Source organism: Bombina bombina, chromosome 11, assembly GCF_027579735.1.
Source record: "Bombina bombina isolate aBomBom1 chromosome 11, aBomBom1.pri, whole genome shotgun sequence".
Classification (NCBI taxonomy): domain Eukaryota; kingdom Metazoa; phylum Chordata; class Amphibia; order Anura; family Bombinatoridae; genus Bombina; species Bombina bombina.
This window is the reverse complement of record NC_069509.1, coordinates 50486271-50507028: the sequence shown is the minus strand read 5'-3', so window position 1 is coordinate 50507028 and position 20758 is coordinate 50486271. Positions and strand designations below refer to the sequence as shown.

The following is a 20758-nucleotide window of genomic DNA, read 5'->3' as shown; positions in this document are numbered from 1 at the left end:
CTTAAAGGGAGTACAACAACTTTATTAAAATAAATAAAAACAAGCAACGCGTTTCTCAGTCAGCCCATGACTGTTTCATCAGGCTTCAAGGGACATTAAACCCCCAAAAAGTATTTTATGATTCAGACAGAGAATACAATTTTAAACAACATTCCAATTTACTTCTATTATCTAATGTTATTTCTTTAACAATGGATAGCTAAAGAATGAAGCACAGTACACATGGGTGAGCCAATCACGAGACATCTATGTGCAGCCACCAATCAGCAGCTACTTAGCCTATCTAGATATGCTTTTAAACAAAAGATATTAAGAGAATGAAGCAAATTAGATAATAGAAGTGAATTGGAAAGTTGTTTAAAATTGCATGCTCTTTATAAGCCATGAAAGAGAAAAAATGTGGGTTTCACGTCCCTTTAAGCCTGTATACCATCTTTTCCTGCCATACACCTGTGGGATAGCATATCCTGAGTCACACCGGAGGTCAGTCTGCTGGGTGACTGTTAGATTCCAGCCTGCTCTATTTGCGCCAAGAGGGGGGGTGCTTCACCAAATTTCTCATATAGTATCTCACAAGAGTATATACAGTGCTAGGCCACGTGGCGCTTCTGTTCCTTTATATCCTCTACAGATAAACTGAAAAAGTGTATGAGGGAAGTGAAGAGGGCGCAGGGCTACCAAACAACAATTTAGTTTTTGATTGGTTAGCGAGGATTCTTTTATTTTAGGGGGCAGGGAAATCCGTGAAAATAAATAAACCTAAATAAACTCATGGCAAAATAAAGCTGCATTATTTATTGGAAACCTCTTTTCAGATATGAAGGTACATTATCCTGTGGCTTACAATTTATGTTTAATGTCCCTTTAATTACATAGTAAGCAAGATTCAGTGATGCAAAAATTAAATGCTTTAATTATTGTGTGTAGTTTTTTATTTTACAATGTCCCTTTTTTAAAGGGATACTAAACCCATTTTTTTTTTTAATTTCATGACTCAGGTAGAGCAGGAATTTTAAACAACTTTCTAATTTACTCCTATTAATTTTTCTTTGTGTTCTTGCTATATTTATTTAAAAAGCAGGAATGTAAAGCTTAGGAGTCGGCCCATTTTTAATTCGGAACCTGGGTTACGCTTGCTTATTGATGGCTAAATCTAGGAGTAAATTAGAAAGTTGCTTAAAATTGCTGCTCTTCCTGAGTAATGAAATTAAAAAAAATGTTTCTGGGAACAGTGCAATTGGTTACCCTGTGGGGAAGCATCTGATTACCGTCTATTTCTGAGTAGTAGTGATTGTTCACATGTATGAAATTACCCAGAGAGCCTAAATACATTGCAGAGAGTCGCGTGCTGCAACATCCGGTATAAAGTAACTCTGTGTTTATTCTATTTCTAGGCAGAGTCATTGTTTTCTGTTTTGTATAGAAGCCTAAAAATACTGTTGCTGCCAGTGATGTGTATGTGTATATATGTGTGTGTATATGTGTATATATATATATATATATATATATATATATATATATATATATATATATATATATATATATATATATATATATATACAAAATATAAAAAGTCTACACACCCCTGTTAAAATGTCAGGTTTCTGTGATGTAAATAAATGAGACAAAGATAAATCATTTCAGAACCTTTTCCACTTTTAATGTGACCTATAAACTGTGCAACTCAATTGAAAAACAAGCTAAAATATTTTAGGAGGAGGTAAGTAAACAAAAATAATATGGTTGCATAAGGGTGCACACCCTCTTATAACTGAAGATGTAGCTGTGTTCAGAATTAAGCAATCACATTCATTTAAAGTGCCTCTGATTAACACCATATAAAGTTCAGCTGTTCTAGTAGGTCTTTCCTGACATTTTCTTAGTTGAATCCTACAGCAAAAGCCATGGTCCGCAGAGATCTCCCAAAGCATCAGAGGGATCTCATTGTTAAAAGGCATCAGTCAGGAGAAGGGTACAAAAGAATTTCCAAGGCATTAGATATACCATGGAACACAGTGAAGACGGTCATCATCAAGTGGACAAAATATGGCGCAACAGTGAAATTACCAAGAACTGGACGTCCCTCCAAAATTGATGAGAAGAAAACTGGTCTGGAAGGCTGCCAAGAGGTCTACAGCAATATTAAAGGAGCTGCAGGAATATAGTACTGGCTGTGTGGTACATGTGACAACAATCTCCTGTATTCTTCATATGTCTGGGCAATGGGGTAGAGTGGCAAGACGGAAGCCTTTTCTTACCAAGAAAAACATCCAAGTCTGGCTAAATTTTGCAAAAACACATCTGAAGTCTCCGAAAAGCATGTGTGAAAAGGTGTTATGATCTTATGAAACCAAGGTTGAACTTGTTGGCCATAATTCCAAGAGATATGTTTGGTGCAAAAACACTGCACATCACCAAAGAAACACTATACCCACAGTGAAGCATGGTGGTGGCAGCATCATGCTTTGGGGCTGTTTTTCGTCAGCTGGAACTGGGGCCTTAGTCAAGGTAGAGGGAATTATGAACAGTTCCAAATACCAGTCAATATTGGCACAAAACCTTCAGGCTTCTGCTAGAAAGCTGTACATGAAGAGGAACTTCTTCTTTCAGCATGACAACGACCCAAAGCATACATCCAAATCAACAAAGGAATGGCTTCACCAGAAGAAGATTAAAGTTTTGGAATGGCCCAGCCAGAGCCCAGACCTGAATCCGAATCTGTGGGGTGATCTGAAGAGGGCTGTGCACAGGAGATGCCCTCGCAATCTGACAGATTTGGAGTGTTTTTGCAAAGAAGAGTGGGCAAATCTTGCCAAGTCAAGATGTGCCATGCTGATAGACTCGTACCCAAAAAGATTGAGTGCTGTAATAAAATCAAAAGATGCTTCAACAAAGTCTTAGTTTACGGGTGTGCACACTTATGCAACCATACTATTTTTTTTTTTTTTTATATTTTTTTTAATTATTTTTACTTCCCTCCACCTAAAAGATTTCAGTTTGTTTTTCAATTGAGTTGTACAGTTTATAGGTCACATTAAAGGTGGAAAAAGTTCTGAAATGATTTATCTTTGTCTCATTTTTTTACATCACAGAAACCTGACATTTTAACAGGGGTGTGTAGACTTTTTATGTCCACTGTGTGTATGTGTATAACACACACACACACACACACACACACACACACACACACACACACACACACACACACACATATATATATACATTTGTTTAATACATAATCTTGCGGTAACGCAACTCAGAATTGCAGAGGCTGACGCTGCGCTTAAATGTTCTCAAGAAGCCATCCTAAACATCATGCAAATAGATGCTACACTCAGGGGCTTCTCCAGATATTATACTGGGGTGGGGGGGGGTGCACTTGTAGGAGGTGGGGACGAAAGATGAGGGCAGGGCCCAAACGTGGGTTGGGGTGCGACGTCGGCAAAGCTGGGGTGGCCTGAGAAGGGTGGTGGGCGAAAGCAACGGATTACTACTGTTGGGGGGGGGGGGGACATTATTCTGGGGGTGCTGTGCCTCCCCCAGCAACTCCATTGCCTAATAAAATATGTCCTAGCAGCAACACACCTTGTAATTAAAGGAATTATCTGTAGCCTTGCAATTAACATACCAGCAATTTCCAAATGCATTAAAGGGATATGAACCCCCCCCCCCCCATGGTTCAGAGAGAGCATTTGATTTTAAACAGCTTTCCAGTTTACTTCTTTTATCACATTTGCTTCATTCTTTTGTTATCCATTGTTGAAAGAGCAGCAGTGCACTACTGGGAGCTAGCTAAACACATAGTGACCCAATGACGAGGCATTTATGTGTGGCAACAAATCGGCAGCTAGCTCCCAGTCCTGAACCTACCTAGGTATGCTATTAAAATAAATACACCAAGAGAATGAAGCCAATTAAAAAGTAGTTTGAATCATGAAAGAAAACTCTCAAGAACATTGGCTTTCCAAAAAACTGGAACACATTTTTAGATTTATTTAAAAGGGCATAAATGTAATTGTGTATGCATTTTATTATTGCGCTATTGGTTGCATATAACTATGTTTTAGCCCCTGCAAAGGGAATAAACACATAGTTAGAGTCCGCTCTGGGGCTGCACTACTGGAAGCTAGCTGAGCACATCAGGTGAGCCAATAACAGGAGGCATAATATGTAGCCACCAATCGGCATGTTGCTTGCGTTGTTGCTACTGAGCCTACCTAGGTATGCTAGATAGAATACCAAGAGAACAAGGTAAATTTGATGACCTTAGTACATCAAGTCTTTTAAAAAGACATGAGCTGTATGAACCATAATAGTTTAATTTTGACTTAATATCCCTTTTCATTTTTGAGTTTAATGTTTATTTCTGTAAGAGGTATATGCAGATTATATTCCAGGATCTGTGTGAATCTAGAAGCAAAGAGTTTTAGGTTAGGCCACTGGTTTTCAAACCTGTCCTCGGGCCTCCCCAACAGGCCAGGTTTTCAGGATCACCCAGGGTGAGAACAGGTAAAATAACCATGTTGACTAATCAGCTGATGACCTGTGCTCCAGTTCAGAGATCCTCAAAATCTGGCCTGTTAGGGAGGTTTGAGGACAGGTTTGTTTACCAGTGGGTTAGGTCATGTGAGGCTCATTTGCATATCCTTACCCAGCATCCCTATGGTCCAGTGGAATTAGTTCTAGGTGAGGGTTTTGTTGGAGAAATGTGCAGAAGGGTTAAAGTTGTGTTTAACAATAATAGAAACCAGTCTGTATTATCTAATAAACATAATGTTAGTAGTGATCTCTGCAAATGGTTGAGCAAGTGTCTGTAGTGGCTAAAACAGATATATATGGCCGACTGATTAGTTGCCAAAACAAGGAAAGAATCAGCAAATCTCTTGGAACAATGGTAAAGGTCATAGAATGTCTGAAAGGCTTTGGTCGAATGAATGTTTGTTTCTTCCCCTTCTGCTGCGTAATATAGTACAGTCTGTTATGGCCTAGTGTACTTTGCAGGGATATTAGTCATTTGTTAGATATGCACATTATATATCTATCTGTCTCCATTGTAAATCACTGCATTGCTAAAGACCTGCTTACAACATATATGTTTCAAACTTGCAAAACTCTGCGCATTGTACAAAGTGATGATCAGTAGTAAACCGCTTTACTCTGGTGTGACTTATCTTCCCTGATTGTCACCATTTAGGGCTAGCTGAAAAAACAGATTCTGCTCTAAGCAATCACTGTGTAGAATGTAGCTGTTGGGCAATTTGCCGCATTTTACTTCCTATTTAGGTTCGAGTTGGAGCTCTAATCTGTGAGGCAGCATGGAACAAGATATTTTCAGACCTTTTTAAACCAGAAGCAAGTTGAGAAAATGTTATTGATTGTTTTAATTAATTTATGGGTGATACATAATTTAATGTCCCTTTTTAAAGAAACTCCATACTGCAAATATTTCCCTTTTTAATGTGTTCCCAATGACTTCTTATTCCAGCTGTGGTATATTAAATATATGGGAAATTGCTACTTAGGTTTATTTTTGTATTTGAAATAGCTTGTTTTGATCATTTAAATCACACCCCAGTTTTCTAAGAAACAAAAAACCTATTCACGTGGGCTGTGTGAAGATTATACCTGTTTATGTACTATGTACATATGTACTGAAACTTTATGGATGAAGGTTTTGGTGAACAAAATTAATTTATTTGGAAGAAAATACTGAACAGAGCAATTTCCCATTTCTTGTTTTATGGGAAGCTGTTAAAAACAGGTCATTGTGAACATATTAAGGGGAAAACAAATTTACAGTACACTGCCTCTTTAAAGGGACAGTCAACTCCAAATAGTGTATTGTTTAAAAAGATAGATAATCCCTTTGCACAGCTAACACGGTCATATTAATATACATTTTACCTCTGATTACCTTGTGTCTAAGCATCTTCTGACAGCCCCCTGATCACATGGCTATTATCTATTGACTTGCATTTTAGCCAATTAGTGCAGTGTCATCCATAACCAACAGGCATGAGCACAATGTTATTTATATGGCCCACATGAACTAGCAGTCTCCTGTTGTGAAAAGCAAACAAAAAAGCATGTGATAAGAGGCTGTCTGTAATGGCTTAGAAACAGGCAGAAATTTAGAGGCTTAAATGTTATAAAGTATATTAATATAACAGTGTTGGTTTTGCAAAACCAGGGAATGTGTAGTAAAGGCATTATCTATTTCTTTAAACAATAACAGTTTTGTTGTTGACTGCCCCTTTAATTGCTTTGTTTCCTCCCAGTACACACAATCCTGTGCTAATCCCCTTGTCTTGGGTGTACGTGTATCATCCTTTCTTAATCTGAGTTCCATTTCTGCATGCGCAGTGTCATACTGTTTTATTGGCGTCCTTCCCACTGTGCATCTACGGAGAAACACAAAGTAATTGAGAGAAAAAAAGGTGTTTGCGCACTCACTGCATACTCTTCTCCAGCTTCCATTGGTCATTTTAAGATCCAAAAACTGGTGGATAATGAAGAAGATTGCTGCATAGCGTAATGTGATAGAGCTTTGCACATCACATACACCGATGGCAGTTTGAGAAGACGCAGATGAGAATTACCGGAGAGATTGAAATTCGCTACCTTAGAGGTGGCGAAAGGTTAGGAAAGCTGCGGTCTGATGAGCACTGCTTGTTAAACACTGCGTGCAGGTTGTCTTGTGAGAACCTGCAGTCGTAGGGGGTCGAAAGGCTTGCGAAGCCTTTGATAAATTGACCTCTAAGTGTGAAACAAGTAGAACATTCTACGCGCAGAATACGTGCTAGGCACACTACATTCAAGATTGTATTTCCATGAAAATGGTTACGTATGTGTAGGAAAGAAAGCGAAAATCTATTGTTCTTTCATTATTTTGTATGCTTTTATATGGGTATTGTTTTCCACTGACACCAGAGAGGATGCGGTATTCAGTACCCTGACTCTGCAACATGCTACAGAGAGATGGCTTGTTTATATCTGTCCTAATTGGCTACAGCAAATGTATTATTGTAAAGCTGATTTGGGAGCAGTCATTGTTTTCTGTATTTGATATCACAGCTTTTCTGCATACATCTTTTCATTAAATTGTGAAATAAAATCATGCATATGACCAGTTTGTGGTTTTATCGAAGTAGAACCATTTATTGATTTCTTACTTTTCTGTTTTCTACACATAGTATCCCACACTAATCGCAACCATAGACTAATCCCGACACTAACTATTTTGCTTTCTCTTTTTCTAGTGGTACCCAAAGCACTGGAGCGCACGCTGGTTGCGGTGAAGCCAGATGGGGTCCAGAGGAGATTGGTGGGTGAGGTTATTAAGCGCTTTGAGCAGCGCGGATTCAAGCTAGTTGGACTGAAACTGTTGCAAGCCTCAGAAGCGATTTTGGCTGAACATTACCACGACCTGCGCAGAAAGCCGTTTTACCCATCGCTCATAAGATACATGGCTTCTGGACCTGTAGTAGCTATGGTAAGCAGGTACTTTGCCCGCAGCTAAAGGGGTAAGGAATGGATCTCATTACAGACTGTTCCTGTATGTTATGAAGTAGTACCCCTCGTATATAAATATTTTACAGTATTCTCAACAAAAAATGTTGGAAGCTGGGTGGGGGCAGTGTAATATTTTATAATATATCATTTATGCCATCCAAAGCACAAATGAATTGCATAATTTATCATAAATGTATTTAATGATGATTTGCGCAATAAAATTGAATATTTTTAATATTGGCTACAATTGTAGCCGACTGATTAGTAAAATCAGCCAGGGGGTGCACATGCTAAAAAGCTCTGGGGATAACACTGGTTTTATCACTTATTTTATGTCTGCAGTATGTTTCGTTATCTATTTTTTTTATTTTTATTTATTTCTGCTATTGCCCCATTCAAACCAAGCTAACCACAAATATCTGATTAAATGTGCTCACAATTTATATAAAAAAGTGTGTGGCTACTCTGGGGCTTCGTTGCAATATAATTCATTATTTGTTTTGCTTTTTTCCCTTTGAGGTCAATTTTTATATATGCAAAGTATATCCGTGATTAAATGGAAAGTCTGCTCCAGAATTATTGTTCTTTTAAAAAGATAGATAATCCCTGTATTACCCATTCCCCTGTTTTGCACAACAAACAGTTATATTAACGTTTTACCTCTGTGATTACCTTGTGTCTAGGCCTCTGCAGACTGCCCCCTTATTTCAGTTCTTTTGACAGACTTGCATTTTAGCCAATCAGTGCCTTCTCATGTCTAACATAATGGGGGTGGTCACAGTGTTATCTGTATGACACATGAAATAACGCCCTGTAGCTGTGTAAAAAAACGGCCAAATGCATTGAAATAAAGGGCGGCCTTCAAGGGCTTAGAAATTAGCATATGATTCTATCTAGGTTTAGCTTTCAACAAAGAATACCAAGAGAACAAAGCAAATTTGATGATAAAAGTGAATTAAAAAATTGTTTAAAATTGTATTCCCTATTTGAATCATAAGTTTAATTTTGACTAGACTGTCACTTTAAGCCCAGCACTGCATTGCAAAAGATCTGCATACAAAAAATTTTAAATACATTTTTTTTTTTTTTTTTTTTTTTTTTTTTTTTTTAATTCACTTTTTAAGTTGTTTGCAAATGATTTCCAAAACTGCACATTCTAGTAACAAACTCTGGCGAGTATGTGATCTCCCTTGATTCTGGCCCATTAAGGCTAGTTGTAAATGAGTTTTGAGCATGGTTGTAAACATTTGTGTAGTGTGTAGCTAGGTCAGACAATATGCAGTATATTAAATGGATAGTTTAGTAAAAAATAAACTCATGATTCAGATAGAGAAGCAATTTTGAGCAACTTTATAATTTACTCCTATTTATCAATTTTTCTTTGTTCTCTTGATATCTATTTTAAAAAGCTGAAAAATAAGCTTAAGAGACAGCCCATTTTTGGCTCAGCACCTGGGTAGCACTTGTTGATTGGATGGCTACATTTAGACACCAATTAGCAAGTGCTACCTGGGTTCTGAACCAAAAATGGGCTGGCTCCTAAACTTTATTTTTGCTTTTTAAATGATAATAGGAGTAAATTAGAAAGTTGTTTAAAATTGCTGCGCTATCTAAATTATGAAAGTTTTTAATTTTGAATATACTATCCCTTTAAGGTTACAGCCACTCAAGGGAGCATTGAACAAACATAGTTTTGAGATTTATTTTACAGCAAAATGTGTATTGTAATTTGTTAATTTATGGAGTTAATATTTGGGCTTAATGTCCAATTAAAGGGACACTGAACCCAAATGTTTTCTTTGGTGATAGATAGATAGAGCAGCAACTTTCTAATTTACTCCTATTATCAAATTTTCTTCATTCTCTTGGTATCTTTATTTGAAAAGCAAGAATGTAAGTTTAGATGCCGGCCCTTTTTTGGTGAACAACCTGGGTTATTCTTGCTGATTGGTGAATAAATTCATCCACCTATAAACAAGTGCTGTCCAGGGTCTAAACCAAAAATAGCTTAGATGTCGTTTTTTGTTTTGTTTTTTTTTTTTTCATTTTATTTTAGCGGGACAGTAAACATCTTGTTAATGTTTAGTTATGCATAATGAAAAAACTTTGCAATATATTTTCATTATTAGTTGTGACAGGATTTTCTGATTCGCACAACTTGCAGAATTGCACCCTGCTGACTTCTCAAGGCTGACCCTGTTACATATCTTTCACAAATTTGGCTTTAGCCGATTACTGCAAAATAATGTACTTTACACTAACATTATGACTTTGGTGGCTATAGCCTTCTTGTCTGCAGACTCGACCCTGAATTGGCTCCTTCAAACGAGGCAAATGGTGGGTGGAATTTGGCTATTGAGAAATGATTGTAGTAAAAAGGATTTTAAAATTGGCTGATTTGATCTTATATACCACAGTATTTTTAATTTTAGTGTGCAATGCAACTGCTGCCACTTATTGGCTCCCTGGTAGTGTGGACTAGAAGTGTTCCTAAGCAGTAATTCTGCACGGGTTACACTTGTAGCATTGCATGGTCTCTACTGCTATAATGACATTCTCTAACGGCGCATATAAATATTGCCCTATAATGGCCCTTTAAGTTCTGCAGCCAATGAAACCAAGCAGTATGGCGGTAGCCCAGAAGCAGAGTGCTAACTGATGTGTCCTGAGTGCCACTGTCCTGTCGCAATCTCCAATTACACCCAAACCATTCATCTGATTGGTTGTGCATCCTGTCCCTCACGGAGACACAGGCCAATCAGATGGGCACTGTAATTCAGCATTAGCGCCTATCTTCATTATCTATTTTTGCCTCCGCTTGGGGTGGATGCCAGAGGATTGGCGGGGCGCCCCCCTAACCCCCCAGACAGAGGCAAAAACAAATTTGTGAAAATGGGAGAGTCCCCATAAGTGACATCCTTGGAGATTTCGACGACTTAATAGAACACCACCTTGGCAGCTTGTACTGTAAACTTGCCTCCCTCCCCTGGTATAGAGGGGTTCATTCCAACACAGATGAAGCCGCCGGTTGCCGTTCTAACCCAGGGTTTGCATTAACAGATATCAGTGCACAACTGGAAGCTGTAATGTTAGGTGTCTGCTCTGCAAAATAACGCTAATGGATATTCTAATTCAATTTGTGCCCTTATCAAAAATGGAACACGTCCTTAGACCATTAACCCTAGCAAAGGTGTTGCCTAATGCTGGATGGATCTAATTTTGTCTCTGAGCTTTTAGCAATCCTGGCACACAACATTCAAGGTTACAGTTGTGCTTGGTCGACCTCTCTCTATAAAGGAATATATTCATGGGATGTTTGCCCTTAGCTAAAATGGAGGGTGCTGCTCTCCTGGGAGTCTACGTTTGGTTACTATAGCACATACATTGCATGTTAGTACTTTGTCTTCTCATTATCCTGATGCAGCTACGAGTGATGTCATTTAGTATAGAGCTGGTCTATGAGGTGTAAGCAGCTGCTCAAATGATCAGATTAATTAAAAGGCTCTCTAATCTTCTCTGAGCCTCTTTCTATTAAAGGGACATTCAAAACTGAAATTAAAGGGATATAAAATTCAAATCAAACATTACCCTTAAAATATGTAGATTTATTTTTATTTTAACAGTTCTTTTGGTTTGTTTAGTGAACATCTAAGTGTAAAGGTTTAGTAATAAGCACCTCCATGTTTGAATTATTTCTCTTTATCTCTGTGCTAACAAAACTGTGTGGAAACCCGTTTGGATAATCCTATGTTCCACAAAGCCTTGTTTGGACAGTCTTTTATTGGCTGTTTTATAACTGTCCCTATTTGTCCTCAGCTGGAGAGTGAGTAAGGGCTAACTTAAGTTAAAATATTGTGGTGCTCATTACTTTATAGAAACTCAGTGGATTTTAGAAAACCAACACTTTTCAGAGTTAAAGGGACAGTTTACAATAGAATTGTTATTCTTTTAAAATATAGATAATCCCTTTATTACCCATTCCCCAGTTTTGCACAGAAAACTGTTATATTAATACACTTTTTACCTTGTATCTAAGCATCTACTGACAGCCCCATGATCACATGACTTTGTATTTATTATCTATTGACTTGTATTTAGTACTGTGTTGTGCTAACTCTTAAATAACTTTCCGGCATGAGCACAATGTTATCTATACGGCTCACATGAACTAGCAGTCTCCTGTTGTGAAAAGCAAATACAGAAGCATGTGAGTAGAGGCTGTCTGTAGTGGCTTAGAAACAGGCAGACATTTAGAGGTTTAAATGTTATTAAGTGTACTATTAATATAACAATGTTGTTGTGCAAAACTGGGGAGCGGGAAGTAAAGGCGTTGTCTTTCTAAAACAATTTTTGTGTAGACTGTCCCTTTAATTACAAGAAATGGAGGCAGTAAATAATGAAAATATATTGCAGTTTTGGGGTTTTTCTACACATAATTTAAAGATGTTATATTTAAATGTCACACAGTTTAATATACCTTTAATTCATGAATATGAAACAAGATTATAATACACACTATGTATTTAGTTGATTTAGCTGTTAAATAACTTTGTGCTTATACCTCACTCCTTAAAGGGACATGACACTCAAAAATTTATTTTGTAACTCCGAATTAAAAAAAAAAAAAAGTTTAACAGTAAATTTTAGACTTGATTCTTGTGGTATTCTTTGTTGAAGAGATACCTAGATAGGTACTGTGCATGTGTCTGGAGATCTACATGGCAACAGTTTTTTGCAAGAAGAACAAAATCTGATAAGATGTAAAAATTTATTGTACAATCTATCTTAATTGGGAACTAAAGGTTTAAGGAGAATTAAAATGATCATAAAACGGATGATGCACAGATATAGGAACGGCTCTCATATTTATATAAAAAAAGTTACGCTTATTGCTTTTGTTAAGAAGAAAAAAAAATTGGAAATGCAGCAAATCAAATAGCTGGTTTATGTAATTTGCAGCATTTTGAAAACCTCCAAGTTAGAGATTTTTGTTTTTTAGCCTCTAGGGATAAACTAATTTTTTTTTTTTTTTTTTTTTTTTTTTTTTTTAACGCAAATCTATTAATGTCCCTTTTCAATCCTTCCACTTTTCATAGGTCTGGGAAGGGCACAATGTGGTGCGTTCCTCACGCATGATGGTCGGAGATACAGACTCTGCGCAGGCAAAACCAGGCACCATAAGAGGGGACTTCAGTGTCCACATCAGCAGGTGAGCAAAATAAATTACCTTAGTTCACCAATATATCACCTGTCTTTAAAAGGACATAAAACAATTTGAGATAGACAAAATATAATATGTACTTGAATTACTTTACCTGCAAATTTTATACTGCAGTGCCTTATTAACCCTTCTTTTTAGTTTCTGAATTGTAAAACTCTAACTCCCCCCACACAATTCTTTATATGGCTGTATCTATATCCACCTTTGATTTGGTAGATTGAAGACTCATTACCTGCTGGAGCTGCGTATAAGCAAATAAGCTGCTGTTTCTGATGCTAAAAACTGATAAAGGGGATGGATCAGACTTCCCCAGACAGCATGGCTGTAACAAATTTTGCTTATTTTTAAAAATTATTTTAACTTTTTTTTTTTTTTTTTTTTTTTTTTTTTTTTTTTTATATTTTTTTAATGCAAAGTATTTTTACTTAATTAGCCCTTTTTAAGATATGCACAGATTTCAACCTGTTTTATGGCACTTTAATTGTATCAGTTTTTTTTTTTTTTTTTTTTTTTTAAATATGAAAACAGTTGTGTTTTTAAAATATTTTTAAGTTAAATATAATCTGGAGTCTAGTAAATGTACTTCCTGCACAACAGGATCCTTGATTTTCCCTCTTATTTTGTGTTACAGTTCAGGATAAAAAAAGCCCCCCCCCCCTCATCCCAAATAAGAAGGGAGGAACAAGGCCCTTTTAATGTTTCAAACACTAGACTTCATATCACTGTCACTTATTTCAGGGGGAGATGACACTAAAGCTTTATTGTACTAAATATGGATATAAATACACTTCACACTGACCCCTTCTTGTTTTGTGCCCTGCACTTACTCTCTAGTTTAAGCATTTTAAAAAGACACTAAATTCAAAATTAAACTTTTGATTCAGAACGGTTTTAAGAGACTTTCCACTTTGTTTCCATAATCAAATTGTGCACAGTCTTTTTATACTCACTGAGGCACCAGCTCCTACTGAGCATGTGCAAGAGTTCAGTGTATATGAGTCTGTGATTGGCTGATGGCTGTCGCATGATACAGAGAGCTGGCAAATTGAAGTAAATTTTGAAATTTGTCAGAAAATTTTTTTCTATTGCTCATTTATAATTCAGAGTAAGTGGGTTTGTATTGTCTTTTTATTAAGCACTTGTTTGTGCAATTTTACTGTATTAAAAGGGACAGTCTACTCCAGAATTTTTATTGTATAAAAAGATAGATAATCCCTTTTTTCTTCCTAATGGGAAAGAGTCCACAGCCGCATTCATTACTTGTGGGAAATAAGAACCTGGCCACCAGGAGGAGGAAAAGACACACAAGCCAAAGGCTTAAATACTCCCACTCCCCTCATCCCCCAGTCATTCTTTGCCTTTCGTCCCAGGAGGTTGGCAGAGAAGTGTCAGAAGTTGTATTTTTAATGCAAATCCTTTTATTAATTTTTACGTAAAGTGTCTCTCATGGAGGGAAGTACTCTTCACAATGGGACAGGAGTTTTATGTAGTCATGTTAGTCTCTCAGTGAGGGCCTGGGCAAATGTTAGTCCGGAGATGCAGTAGGAGTTCTCTCTGCGACACCATCCTGATTCGTATTAACAGTTCCTCTAGCACTTGGGGTTGCCGACCCTTCGCTTCGCTACCTGCTGTCTTCTTTCAAGTCCATGACGGAGGCGACGCTACTATCCGTCACACTTGAAGGGCCGTGTTCTGTTCCACGGCGTAGATTCCGGTAAGATCATTTCTTTTTATCAATATGAATATTATGTGATAGATAGGTATGGGTCTCAGTGATGATACTCTGTTCGGATCTGGGAATCATGGGATAATTCCTTCCTTAGGGGGGATTTGTGAACAGGGTGGAGTTCCTTAATCATGTTTGTGATTTTCCTGCTTTGGGTATTGGCTCTGGGGCTGAGATGGGAGAATTGCTTGTAGGATTTAGTGGGGCCTAGTTGCTACCTTTTTTCTGCCACGATTTTTTGGACTTTACGGTTCACCTTATGACCGGGCGTTGTTACGCTGGGTTTATTTCGCTTGCGTATTCCTGACCGTGTGGCAACGAAGATTTCCTGCTTCGTTTTGGATCTGGTCATAGGAGGTGGTGAGTGCCCTAGCCATTGTGGGTGTCAGATGCCGTTCATTTTTTTTTTTATATTATCCTAATTTTCTCTTTGGTTTTAACCATAGAGGATTCTGAAGCTGAGACTGTCATTTCTGATTCCGATTCTTCCTCTTGTAAAGAAGGTGCTTCCGCCCCACTGACACAGGTTTATCAGTCCTGATTCTTGTGCTTTCTTAGAGTGCCTGGTTCCTCGGGCTCAGGGAGCCAGGGGCCTTATTGAGCCATCAGCCTCTGGGGGCTCTGTTCCTACGGCGGATTCCCAACAGCACCCTTCCTCTACATTTCTTTCATGTAATTAACAAGAGTCCATGAGCTAGTGACGTATGGGATATACATTCCTACCAGGAGGGGCAAAGTTTCCCAAACCTTAAAATGCCTATAAATACACCCCTCACCACACCCACAAATCAGTTTTTACAAACTTTGCCTCCAAGGGAGGTGGTGAAGTAAGTTTGTGCTAGATTCTACGTTGATATGCGCTCCGCAGCAAGTTGGAGCCCGGTTTTCCTCTCAGCGTGCAGTGAATGTCAGAGGGATGTGAAGAGAGTATTGCCTATTGAATGCAGTGATCTCCTTCTACGGGGTCTATTTCATAAGGTTCTCTGTTATCGGTCGTAGAGATTCATCTCTTACCTCCCTTTTCAGATCGACGATATACTCTTATATTTACCATTACCTCTACTGATTCTCGTTTCAGTACTGGTTTGGCTTTCTACAAACATGTAGATGAGTGTCCTGGGGTAAGTAAGTCTTATTTCTGTGACACTCTAAGCTATGGTTGGGCACTTTATTTATAAAGTTCTAAATATATGTATTCAAACATTTATTTGCCTTGACTCAGAATGTTCAACTTTCCTTATTTTCAGACAGTCAGTTTCATATTTGGGATTATGCATTGAATTATCATATTTTTCTTACCTCAAAAATTTGACTTTTTTCCCTGTGGGCTGTTAGGCTCGCGGGGGCTGAAAATGCTTCATTTTATTGCGTCATTCTTGGCGCGGACTTTTTTGGCGCAAAAATTATTTTCCGTTTCCGGCGTCATACGTGTCGCCGGAAGTTGCGTCATTTTTTGACGTTATTTTGCGCCAAAAATGTCGGCGTTCCGGATGTGGCGTCATTTTTGGCGCCAAAAGCATTTAGGCGCCAAATAATGTGGGCGTCTTATTTGGCGCTAAAAAATATGGGCGTCGCTTTTGTCTCCACATTATTTCAGTCTCATTTTTCATTTGCTTCTGGTTGCTAGAAGCTTGATATTTGGCATTCTTTCCCATTCCTGAAACTGTCTTATAAGGAATTTGATCTATTTTGCTTTATATGTTTTTTTTTCTCTTACATATTGCAAGATGTCTCACGTTGCATCTGAGCCAGAAGATACTACAGGAAAATCACTGCCTGCTGGATCTACCAAAGCTAAGTGTATCTGCTGTAAACTTTTGGTAGCTATTCCTCCAGCTGTTGTTTGTAATAATTGTCATGACAAACTTGTTAAAGCAGATAATATTTCCTTTAGTAATGTACCGTTGCCTGTTGCAGTTCCCTCAACATCTAAGGTGCAGAATGTTCCTGATAACATAAGAGATTTTGTTTCTGAATCCATAAAGAAGGCTTTGTCTGTTATTTCTCCTTCTAGTAAACGTAAAAAGTCTTTTAAATCTTCTCTCTCTACAGATGATTTTTTAAATGAACACCATCATTCTGATTCTTTGGACTCTTCTGGTTCAGAGGATTCTATCTCAGAGATTGATGCTGATAAATCTTCATATTTATTTAAGATGGAATTTATTCGCTCTTTACTTAAAGAAGTACTAATTGCTTTAGAAATAGAGGATTCTAGTCCTCTTGATACTAATTCTATACGTTTGGATAAGGTTTTTAAAGCTCCTGCGGTTATTCCAGAAGTTTTTCCTGTTCCTAATGCTATTTCTGCAGTAATTTCCAAAGAATGGGATAAATTGGGTAATTCATTTACTCCTTCTAAACGTTTTTAAGCAATTATATCCTGTTCCGCCTGACAGGTTAGAATTTTGGGACAAAATCCCTAAAGTTGATGGGGCTATTTCTACCCTTGCTAAACGTACTACCATTCCTACGTCAGATGGTACCTCGTTTAAGGATCCTTTAGATAGAAAAATTGAATCTTTTCTAAGAAAAGCTTATCTGTGTTCAGGTAATCTTCTTAGACCTGCTATATCATTGGCTGATGTTGCTGCAGCTTCAACTTTTTGGTTGGAAACTCTAGCGCAACAAGTAACAAATCGTGATTCTCATGATATTATTATTCTTCTCCAGCATGCTAATAATTTTATCTGTGATGCCATTTTTGATATTATTAGAGTTGATGTTAGGTTTATGTCTCTGGCTATCTTAGCCAGAAGAGCTTTATGGCTTAAGACTTAGAATGCTGATATGGCTTCTAAATCAACTCTACTTTCCATTTCTTTCCAGGGAAACAAATTATTTGGTTCTCAGTTGGATTCTATTATTTCAACTGTTACTGGTGGGAAAGGAACTTTTTTACCACAGGATAAAAAATCTAAAGGTAAAAACAGGGCTAACAATCGTTTTCGTTCCTTTTGTTTCAACAAAGAACAAAAGCCTGATCCTTCGTCCTCAGGAGCAGTTTCAGTTTGGAAACCATCTCCAGTCTGGAATAAATCCAAGCCTGCTAGAAAGGCAAAGCCTGCTTCTAAGTTCACATGAAGGTACGGCCCTCATTCCAGTTCAGCTGGTAGGGGGCAGGTTACGTTTTTTCAAAGAAATTTGGATCAATTCTGTTCACAATCTTTGGATTCAGAACATTGTTTCAGAAGGGTACAGAATTGGTTTCAAGATGAGACCTCCTGCAAAGAGATTTTTTCTTTCCCGTGTCCCAGTAAATCCAGTGAAAGCTCAAGCATTTCTGAATTGTGTTTCAGATCTAGAGTTGGCTGGAGTAATTATGCCAGTTCCAGTTCCGGAACAGGGGATGGGGTTTTATTCAAATCTCTTCATTGTACCAAAGAAGGAGAATTCCTTCAGACCAGTTCTGGATCTAAAATTATTGAATCGTTATGTAAGGATACCAACGTTCAAGATGGTAACTGTAAGGACTATATTGCCTTTTGTTCAGCAAGGGAATTATATGTCCACAATAGATTTACAGGATGCATATCTGCATATTCCGATTCATCCAGATCATTATCAGTTCCTGAGATTCTCTTTTCTAGACAAGCATTACCAATTTGTGGCTCTACCGTTTGGCCTTGCTACAGCTCCAAGAATTTTCACAAAGATTCTCGGTGCCCTTCTGTCTGTAATCAGAGAACAGGGTATTGTGGTATTTCCTTATTTGGACGATATCTTGGTACTTGCTCAGTCTTTACATTTAGCAGAGTCTCATACGAATCGACTTGTGTTGTTTCTTCAAGATCATGGTTGGAGGATCAATTTACCAAAAAGTTCTTTGATTCCTCAAACAAGGGTAACCTTTCTGGGTTTCCAGATAGATTCAGTGTCCATGACTCTGTCTTTAACAGACAAGAGACGTCTAAAATTGATTACAGCTTGTCGAAACCTTCAGTCTCAATCATTCCCTTCGGTAGCCTTATGCATGGAAATTCTAGGTCTTATGACTGCTGCATCGGACGCGATCCCCTTTGCTCGTTTTCACATGCGACCTCTTCAGCTCTGTATGCTGAACCAATGGTGCAGGGATTACACGAAGATATATCAATTAATATCTTTAAAACCGATTGTTCGACACTCTCTAACGTGGTGGACAGATCACCATCGTTTAATTCAGGGGGCTTCTTTTGTTCTTCCGACCTGGACTGTAATTTCAACAGATGCAAGTCTCACAGGTTGGGGAGCTGTGTGGGGATCTCTGACGGCACAAGGAGTTTGGGAATCTCAGGAGGTGAGATTACCGATCAATATTTTGGAACTCCGTGCAATTTTCAGAGCTCTTCAGTTTTGGCCTCTTCTGAAGAGAGAATCGTTCATTTGTTTTCAGACAGACAATGTCACAACTGTGGCATACATCAATCATCAAGGAGGGACTCACAGTCCTCTGGCTATGAAAGAAGTATCTCGAATTTTGGTTTGGGCGGAATCCAGCTCCTGTCTAATCTCTGCGGTTCATATCCCAGGTGTAGACAATTGGGAAGCGGATTATCTCAGTCGCCAAACGTTGCATCCGGGCGAATGGTCTCTTCACCCAGAGGTATTTCTTCAGATTGTTCAAATGTGGGGGCTCCCAGAGATAGATCTGATGGCCTCTCATCTAAACAAGAAACTTCCCAGGTATCTGTCCAGATCCCGGGATCCTCAGGCGGAGGCAGTGGATGCATTATCACTTCCTTGGAAGTATCATCCTGCCTATATCTTTCCGCCTCTAGTTCTTCTTCCAAGAGTAATCTCCAAGATTCTGAGGGAATGCTCGTTTGTTCTGCTAATAGCTCCGGCATGGCCTCACAGGTTTTGGTATGCGGATCTTGTCCGGATGGCATCTTGCCAACCATGGACTCTTCCGTTAAGACCAGACCTTCTGTCGCAAGGTCCTTTTTTCCATCCGGATCTGAAATCCTTAAATTTAAAGGTATGGAGATTGAACGCTTGATTCTTGGTCAAAGAGGTTTCTCTGACTCCGTGATTAATACTATGTTACAGGCTCGTAAATCTGTATCTCGAGAGATATATTATAGAGTCTGGAAGACTTATATTTCTTGGTGTCTTTCTCATCATTTTTCTTGGCATTCTTTTAGAATACCGAGAATTTTACAGTTTCTTCAGGATGGTTTAGATAAGGGTTTGTCCGCAAGTTCTTTGAAAGGACAAATCTCCGCTCTTTCTGTTCTTTTTCACAGAAAGATTGCTATTCTTCCTGATATTCATTGTTTTGTTCAAGCTTTGGTTCGTATAAAACCTGTCATTAAGTCAATTTCTCCTCCTTGGAGTTTGAATTTGGTTCTGGGAGCTCTTCAAGCTCCTCCGTTTGAACCTATGCATTCATTGGACATTAAATTACTTTCTTGGAAAGTTTTGTTCCTTTTGGCCATCTCTTCTGCTAGAAGAGTTTCTGAATTATCTGCTCTTTCTTGTGAGTCTCCTTTTCTGATTTTTCATCAGGATAAGGCGGTGTTGCGAACTTCTTTTGAATTTTTACCTAAAGTTGTGAATTCCAACAACATTAGTAGAGAAATTGTGGTTCCTTCATTATGTCCTAATCCTAAGAATTCTAAGGAGAAATCGTTGCATTCTTTGGATGTTGTTAGAGCTTTGAAATATTATGTTGAAGCTACGAAATCTTTCCGAAAGACTTCTAGTCTATTTGTTATCTTTTCCGGTTCTAGGAAAGGCCAGAAAGCTTCTGCCATTTCTTTGGCATCTTGGTTGAAATCTTTAATTCATCTTGCCTATGTTGAGTCGGGTAAAATTCCGCCTCAGAGAATTACAGCTCATTCTACTAGGTCAGTATCTACTTCCTGGGCGTTTAGGAATGAAGCTTCGGTTGACCAGATCTGCAAAGCAGCAACTTGGTCCTCTTTGCATACTTTTACTAAATTCTACCATTTTGATGTATTTTCTTCTTCTGAAGCAGTTTTTGGTAGAAAAGTTCTTCAGGCAGCGGTTTCAGTTTGAATCTTCTGCTTATGTTTTTCGTTAAACTTTATTTTGGGTGTGGATTATTTTCAGCAGGAATTGGCTGTCTTTATTTTATCCCTCCCTCTCTAGTGACTCTTGTGTGGAAAGATCCACATCTTGGGTAGTCATTATCCCATACGTCACTAGCTCATGGACTCTTGTTAATTACATGAAAGAAAACATAATTTATGTAAGAACTTACCTGATAAATTCATTTCTTTCATATTAACAAGAGTCCATGAGGCCCACCCTTTTTTGTGGTGGTTATGATTTTTTTTTTGTATAAAGCACAA

At 38.1% G+C, this 20758-nt stretch overlaps 1 protein-coding gene across 1 annotated transcript in view; it reads left to right on the top strand.

Moving 5' to 3' along the window:
- Nucleotides 1-20758, top strand: part of NME4 (NME/NM23 nucleoside diphosphate kinase 4) — a 42973-nt gene that overhangs the window by 12460 nt on the left and 9755 nt on the right. Inside the window, exons 2-3 of the mRNA XM_053695296.1 lie at nt 7260-7492; nt 12609-12721. Of these exons, the coding sequence (XP_053551271.1) occupies nt 7260-7492; nt 12609-12721 (346 nt within the window). The remainder of the gene's footprint in view (nt 1-7259; nt 7493-12608; nt 12722-20758) is intronic.